Source organism: Helicoverpa zea, chromosome 18 (assembly GCF_022581195.2).
Source record: "Helicoverpa zea isolate HzStark_Cry1AcR chromosome 18, ilHelZeax1.1, whole genome shotgun sequence".
Lineage (NCBI taxonomy): Eukaryota > Metazoa > Arthropoda > Insecta > Lepidoptera > Noctuidae > Helicoverpa > Helicoverpa zea.
In genome coordinates, this window is record NC_061469.1 from 2,137,861 (window position 1) to 2,146,369 (window position 8,509).

The window sequence follows — 8,509 nt, forward strand, 5'->3', positions numbered from 1 at the left end:
TCCGATATGTAGGTACAAATAATAACAAAAGGACAAAAGGGAAAAGAAATGGAAAGTAGCAAGGAGCATGATGTTTTGAGACCCTAGAAAAGTCATTCTAGACTTCATATCTACTTCAATCATTAATTCTACATTTGTAAGAACAATCGTTAGTAAAAAACATTTCGATTAATTAAATAAGAAGTATATAAAAACAAATTACTATAGTCAGAACATTAGATGCTTTGCAATCCGTAAACGTCCAAGCATTCTCACATGATATAGGCTCTATAAAAACAAACAACCACACATTTTAAAATAAACTTTATTAGAAATTATTCAAATACAATATCTAAGTTATTATTGAGGGACAGCACTATGCACATACATCCGAAATACAAAAACCATATTCAGACTTTCCATTCACAAAGGTACCATCCCCCAAAATTTTTGAGCACATTTTCACTGTAAAGACCAGTCCTAACAAACTTGAAAAAGTGACGATCTTTACAATGGAAAATGTACCCAAATAGTTAGCAATAAGGCTTGAATTTAGTTGTAAGTCATATAACGCGGCGTCGCTGAGAACTTGGCGTAAGACTTGATGACTTTGTTGACGGCTTCCAGGAAATCTTTCTCGGTAGCAACCTTGCGGCGAGCGCGAATCGCGAACATACCCGCTTCGGTGCATACGGACCTGAGAAATTAGAGGAAATTGTTAGAATGGTAATTAACCAAGGAGTATTTATTACAGCTTGATCTGATCCCGTCGGACTATGAGAGTGATAGCATAGTGAGTGCACCGTGTGTCTGCGCAAATGCATGTGCACTATAATATGTCCAGCTGGCCCATCTCCTTATATGAGAACAGCCACCGTGGCCGACAATCGGCTAGGAGGACATCATCATGATTGCAGCTAAAAGCTGTATTTGTTGCCTTGGGTAGAAATAAGTTGTCAAAATTGATTAACAAAGACAAAAAACAGTTGAACTAAAAACCTCCTCCATTTTTTGAGGTCTGTTAAAAGATGTGTGAAGATGAGTAGACAGGTTCGGACAGGAATCTTTCAGATTTTTTCAGACATATTTCATACCCCTTCAAATATAATTTCATTTTATAAACCTACCTAATCTCAGCTCCCGTAGAATTAGGGCACAGTCTAGCCAGGAGATCGAATCGTATGTCTCTCTCCACACTCATGGACCTCGCGTGGATGCGGAAGATGTGGGCTCGACCCTCGAGGTCGGGCAGACCGAACTCTACCTTACGGTCGAGACGCCCGGGACGCATGAGAGCGGGGTCTAGGGTGTCTGGTCTGTTGGTTGCCATCAGAACCTGGGTAAAGAATATGAGGTCTTAATTTCTTGTCTATATGTATAGACAAGACGAGATGTACGTTTTTTCAAAAGCAAATATTTTTTTGTTAGTTAAAGATTATTTTGGACTTTTGTATATTCAAGCAAGATATAACAAAAGGTCTTTTTCATATTCATATTTATTTGCATACCATAATGTTACAGTGATGTTACAAAGGGCTTAAAGCTAGGTATATATTATGGACCCTGTTAGGGCACAGCAAAGGAAGGCATTTCTGGTGACATCAAAACATTGTTTCAAGAACTGATAAGTACCATTGTTACAAAGACCAAATAAAAATGTTTGATCACTATTTCGTCAATTAATGAACAAGTAAACAAAAATTACAACACGTTTTTCAAATAGGTTAAAAATCTTTACCTTGATGTTACCACGAGGGTCGAAACCATCGAGCTGGTTGATGAGCTCCAACATAGTTCTCTGGACTTCATTGTCACCGCCGGCGCCGTCGTCAAACCTGATAGTAAAGCATTTATTATTACACTAATATTATAAAAGTAAATGAGTTTGTACGTCTGTTGTATCTTCCCACGCAAATGGCTCAATAGAATTCAATAAGACTTGGCAAAAATATAGCTTATAATTGAAAAAAAACATTATAGACAAATTCTTAACCGGGTGCAGGGAATAATTCCGTCATGAAGTGTGCGAAATATCTGCCGGAAGCCAATTGATAAAAAAAAATAACATTCTTTATATATTTATTTGTGAGCATAAGTATTTCTGTATGCCTATGCTCACAAATAAATACATTGAATTGAATTGAATAACTTGATTCTATGTATGAATGTTTCTTTTAAGATTTGTTCTGCAACATGCAGTTTCGTCAAAAAACTTAAATAAATTGACGAAATTATTAATCGCAGAGTTTAATATAGGAGAGGCGTATCAGAAATCTGTCTAAACTTCTGGACAGGCTTCTTTCTTAACTCTCCATAGTATTTAGAAAGATGTAAAATTCACACAAAAATTCGAATGAAAAATATAGTATATAGGTTGTACATAGAAAGAATTTTTTATTTAACAATTTCTACTGAAATTTCTCATTATTTTAGCAAAGACATCGTCAAACCATAAAGTAGCCCATTTAGACAAAAATAAGCTCACCTAACTAACCCACGTTATTTATTATTTTATTTCCCACCAAAAAAAAAAACACAAACTAAACCTTAACACCGACAAAACAAAGTTCAAAATCACCTGGCACCACCGATGGCGTCGATCTCATCAAAGAAGATGAGACAGGCCTTCTTGCTGCGCGCCATCTCGAACAACTCGCGCACCATACGTGCACCCTCACCTACGTACTTCTGTACTAGCTCCGAACCTGCGAAGATACGTGTGATATTTAGGCTTCGACAATGGCAAAAATTATATCTTCGAACTTGTTGCAAAAAATCATTTTCGAACGTCAACATTTACAAAAGACTTCCTCTAAAATGCACCCTTCACCACTGAACAATAAACACAACAGGCAAATGGTAAAAAATATATCTATTATCTATCTATACTAATATTATAAAGAGGAAACCTTTGTTTGTTTGTTTGGAATGGATAAACTCAAAAACTACTGGACCGATTTTAAATATTCTTTCACCATTAGATAGGTATATTATCTGCGAGTAACATAGGCTATATTTTACCCCGGTGCGGGCTATAGCTCCCACGGGACGCGGGTGAAGCCGCGGGAAAACGGCTAATAATATTATAAAGCTGAAAAGTTTGCTATAGTATTAAAAACATGATCTTATGGACCAATCTTTCAGTGTAAAATAACGTGTCGAGGAAAGCTACGGGTTACTTTTCATAGGGATGGGAAAGAAGTTCCTTAAAATAAATGAGTAAATTGTATTGTCCTGCAACATGTAGCTTCGTCAAAAAACTTAAATTGACAATGTTGTTCATCACAGACTTTAATATAGGAGAGGCGTATCAGAAATCTGTCTAAGCTTGTGGACAGGCTTCTTTCTTAACTCTCCATTTTATTTACTTAAAAATGTAAATATCATATCCTTACTATTTATAATTTTTATTTTATTATATTACTAGCTGTTGCCCGCAACTTCGTCTGCGTGGGCAATATAGAATCGTCAAAATACTACTTATCCCGTAGGTGCATTCTTTCACGTGACAGTATAATTAGGATTAGCACTTGTACATGGAAAAGTATTTCTCTGTCTATATGTCAAGCTTACGTGTTATACTTCGGCCGTTCAGAGAATGCGTTCCTGACACCTATCAGTTAGTCACGACTAGTGATGGGCACAACATAACACTGAGTTCGTTACCGTTCCTTCAAAATGAACCGCCGCATTATTTTAAGATTATTTTCGTTTTAAATTGGCGGAATCATTTGTTTTATATTTTAGTTATTTAAGTGGAAACCAAAAAAAGGTAATATTCATATAATAAAATTGTTTTATTTATTCTTTGTTACAAGTACATTGAATTGAATGTGCGAACAGAATATTAATCAGACTCCGATTTGCTTGAGGAGGTGGTGTCTTCATCATCATCTTCGCCTACATGTATAATTATATTATTATCAATAACAGAATCAATCCTGATATCTCGGTCTAACAAAAGCCGGGTAATCAAATAAAAACAGATCGAAAACACTTGAAGAACGTGGTCTATGCGCACGAAACGACAACGGACGACTGTTTTAGCGTCACAAAATGGCGGCCCATAACGCCATTTGGGGTTACCATTTTTAATCTAAGTATAAAAATGCGGTTTGGTCATAGTTTTATTTTTATATTTCATAAAAGTTATAATTAAGTCTTATAGTCCATTATTTTCCAATTCTTAAAAAGAAAATCAAAACGTATTATTTTATATTATAACTGTATAAGAACAGATTACGATACTTGCCTGTTATTTTTAGCACAGCACTACAAAATATAAACCGCTGACATAACCTTGTAATAGCGCAGTATAGATTTAGAAAAATATTGTTTACCAAGTTATTTGACACTCAGTTTGGCACAAAATTATAACATTCATTGATTATTGATATAATAATGTTGTTTTAATGCTCCTCAATTGTTAAAACGGTAAACAACCAGCAAAAATATTTTTATCGTAACTGCAACGCCATTGCAAAGTTACGTCGTCAGTTCAATCGCGATGTGTCAGGAACGCATTCTCTGAATGGCCGAACTATAAAATATCTAAATCGATTAAATGAAATTCGATTAAAATTAGGTAGAATCTAAACAATACATATTTTATCTGGGATTTACTTTCTGTATAAATCCCTCGGGACGCGATTGAAACCGCTGGGAATTGCTAGTTTATTAGAAGTCACCTTAATCTATCTGGCCATATTTTTTAGAGACAAAGTATGTAATTATGCCGCCACTGACCATGCCGCGAGTGTAGCGAAACATTGGGCCTCAAAACTTAAATCAGATTACCATCAGGTCACCAACAAGGGGAAGAAGTGATAAGGTTACTTACCAATAACTCTAATGAAGCAGGCATCAGTTCTGTTGGCAACGGCTCTCGCGCACAAGGTCTTGCCGGTACCGGGGGGGCCGAATAGCAACACTCCTTTAGGCGGCTCGATACCGAGCTTCACGAATTTCTCGGGCTGTAATGATATAATATAGTGTAAGTATAGTATTGTCTTGTTGGATTGTCTTCTGTCTTGTGTGTGTATGCTGTACTGAAAACATCTTGAAGAAACCTGGACATAGGGTGATGAATAATGCTCCCTCCTTTCCTGTGTAAGAGGTCTATGCCCTACAGCGTGGTTAAGAAAGCTGATGATGATGATGGATATAAGAAACTTTTATGTCTATTAACCAAAAGAAAACCACCAAAAAACCAGTCTTCGTCAATAAATCTCTAGTGTTTATGCTTGGAAGACCTACCACAGTTGCACGTTTACCTCCTAAAACATGGAAAGAATAAGTTTGACATTACATAGTTCATAGTATTGCTTTCAGGCACTTACACCTTAAGACCTGTTTAAGGCACAAATTACTCTTCCAATCAACAGAACAAACAACTTACATGCAACAGCGGAGTCTCAACGACTTCCCTAAGCTTCTCAATCTGCTCCTTACAGCCTCCAACATCGCTGTACGTCACATCGGGCTTCTCTTCAACCTGCATCATGGTGACTGTGGGGTCGATCTTCGGAGGCAGGGGAATGTGGATCTGGTACTTGTTGCGGTCCACTCTGTTGAAGAGATGTTTTGAATTTAGAATTAAAGGAGATATTGTCGAATCACTGTAGTAAATTAAAAATATGAAACACATTGTCATTCATATCATATTTGACACTGCAACTAAAAAAGTATCAATAATAAACAAGAAAATTAATCTATAAAAAATAACTACAGCTAATAATATGTAAAATATGTAATGCTAAAATATGTAAAGCAAAGCATTCTACTACTTATTAAAATAATTGTAGTTCAAAGTAATAATCTGATATGTTGCTTAACCATAAAAGACTTCTTGCAATGAACTGGTATTCTCTTGGAGAGGTCAAAAGAAGTTGCTAATACTTATATCAACCACCTCTGAAATTCTCTCCTTTATAACTTCTACTGTGGCAAAAATATCTACAGATGAATTTGCTGAATAATCTGTCCTAATTACTATTATCTATACTAATTTGAAACTGAATCGATTTGAAAAATTCTTACCAAAGCTTCTTCCTAAGAAACATAGGGTATATTTTATCCTGATACGGGCAGTAGTTCCTACGGGACGCGGTTGAATAACAGTTTTTAAAAAGTATTAAAAATGTATTGTCTACTATTGTTTTGAATCACTAACGAAAAACTACATAAATATATTACATTACATTATGAAACTACTTCTACAGATAGTTTTGCCACAATGTGTATTACAAAAAATACTTAAAGTAGTTACTTGGCACACTAAAAGCTTTAATTTCTCATAATCAGCCAGCACTAGTCTAAAGCATTAGCAACTCTTTGTTACTCAGCTAGATGCAGCCTTTATGATAAAGCAACATAATAATATAGACTATTATTCTTTTTTTAATGCGAGAGCTAAATTGCTATAAAATCTTAAAAGCTAAAATAAGTCATCAAAGTCACCATACCACCTCTTTCTCTCCAGTTTACTCTACAAAGTAAGGACAACTTATAAGAAAAAGTTAACTGCCAGTTAAACCACCTTAATGTGTATAGCTACTTATTACCTATTCTAAAGTGGTAAAAAAGGCCAGTAAAATGTGGAAGCCACTTAAAAAAACAATGATTAATAAATAAAAAATGGCACATTACCATTTTATAGGCATACTTTTAATCAAAGAGATAGCAGAAATAAAATAGGAGCTTACCCAACCCTCATGCCCTCTTCAATATCTGTAGGGGCGACAGAATCTGCCAGGTCTACCACAAACTTGGCAAACTGCTTCACGTTGATTATGTATTTAGGGTCATTCGAATCAGCATTGATGATTTTTGTGCATCTTGCTACCTGTGAAGAATATTGCATATTTACTTTGAGTTGTACCATTTAACTCTTAATATAACCTAACCACTTTCAGTTGTCAAATCACTGATTGACCAATGATCAGTAATTATATGGTTGGTAATGGTTTATAATTACAGGTTGTCTCAAACCAACACCGGTTCAAATGTTATATCCACTCGCCGGAATTGCACCCCCAGCAGTACGCAGGAACGTGGCTGCCTCCCTGGAAAAAAAGCGCCAAGAAACGGACCACCGTCATCCGCTACATGGCGCTAGACCACCGCGCAGCCGACTAAAAAGCAGGAACAGTTTCCTCGCCAGTGTAGCCCCAGTTAAAGATGCTCATAAGACCCGCATCGAACAATGGGAAGAACTTGCTCTGCCTGACTTCCTTCCACCCGTAGAACGGCTTCCACCAGGTTACGACCAACCGTGGCCTGTATGGAAGTCTCTTAACAGGCTACGTGCACAGGTAGGCAGGTGCAGGGAAAACCTATGTAAGTGGGGCTACACTGACGACAACAGCTGCGGGTGTGGTGCCATTCCACAAACCATGCGGCACCTTCTATGCTGTCCACTATGCCCCGACAGCTGCATAGTGGAGGACCTTTACAACGCTACTGACAATGCCGTATGCGTAGCGAAATATTGGGCCTCCAAAATTTAAGTTGCCATCGACTCGCCAAGAAGAAGAAGAATGGTTTATAGGGTAACTGGGTCTTATGTTGTCTTTGTTAACGTTCTTGGTATAAAACAACTTTGGGTGATATCATCATAGTCAGGAAAACTGTTTGAAATGTGAACAAGAAGAACTAACCTATCTAGATTGTTCATAAACCATGTATTTTTTTACTTTTTTAATAGTCCTTGTTTAAGAACAACAAAAACAAACTTTACAATGTTATTGTTTGAACATGACCTGTGTTATATTTGTGACAATTATTACCTGCAAGGGCTGTTCATTTTGTAAGGTTTGCTTATCAGCAGCCAAATCCCATAGGGCTGGAGGGGCCAACCCTGTATCTGACTCCTTGATTCCAGTCAATTCATTCACCCTCTTCATTACAGTCTGTATACCATCCTCGACCTCCTTGATGATTTTCGTGTATTGTCCTTGGCCCTACATAAAAAAGTAAGAAGAAAAGTTATGGTAAGTATTGAAAAAATGCCAGTCATCAACATCCTTTCTCAAGATTGAAGGTATTGGATATTATACTTACGTATGACTTTAGAAGTGCAATATCACCTTCGTCGAGCGCTGAAATAATGAAAATGTGGTTATTTTTTCATGAAAATAGGACATGAACACTATTCCATTGTTTATAGAGTAGTCATGAATGAATCGTGTCATTATCGCTATGTACTCACATTTGATTTCTTTTTCCGGCTCTTCTGTCGCATCCTTAAGTTTACGCATATCATCTCCTAAATGGTCAGGCATTTTGAGGTATTTGTTTTATAAAATGTAATCTTTTGTAAAATCAGCACACAGATGAACGCCTGTCCGTCATCAAAATCAATTTTTGTATTGTCAATAATTCTTTTCACGCATAAGTATTTTCAAACTTTCATGTTGACTTTTTGAAGAACTTCCGAATAACGTGATGCAGTCTGCTGTAGAACACAGCGTGGTTAGGAACGCGGTTTTAAAGTTGTCCTTTACACGCAAGTATCACTACTCCAATGGTG

General features: G+C 36.5%; 1 protein-coding gene across 1 annotated transcript; it reads right to left on the minus strand.

The window, feature by feature from the left end:
• Positions 1–288: 288 nt before the first annotated feature.
• LOC124638936 (26S proteasome regulatory subunit 7) lies at positions 289–8,366 on the minus strand. The gene is made up of 10 exons (XM_047176102.1): positions 8,189–8,366; positions 8,041–8,078; positions 7,767–7,940; positions 6,684–6,823; positions 5,378–5,546; positions 4,820–4,952; positions 2,558–2,684; positions 1,718–1,814; positions 1,107–1,315; positions 289–676 (listed from the first exon to the last, which is right to left on the minus strand). Exons 1-10 carry the CDS (start codon positions 8,259–8,261, stop codon positions 532–534), a joined length of 1,305 nt encoding a protein of 434 aa, XP_047032058.1. The 5' UTR covers positions 8,262–8,366; the 3' UTR covers positions 289–531.
• Between the last annotated feature and the right edge of the window lie 143 nt (positions 8,367–8,509).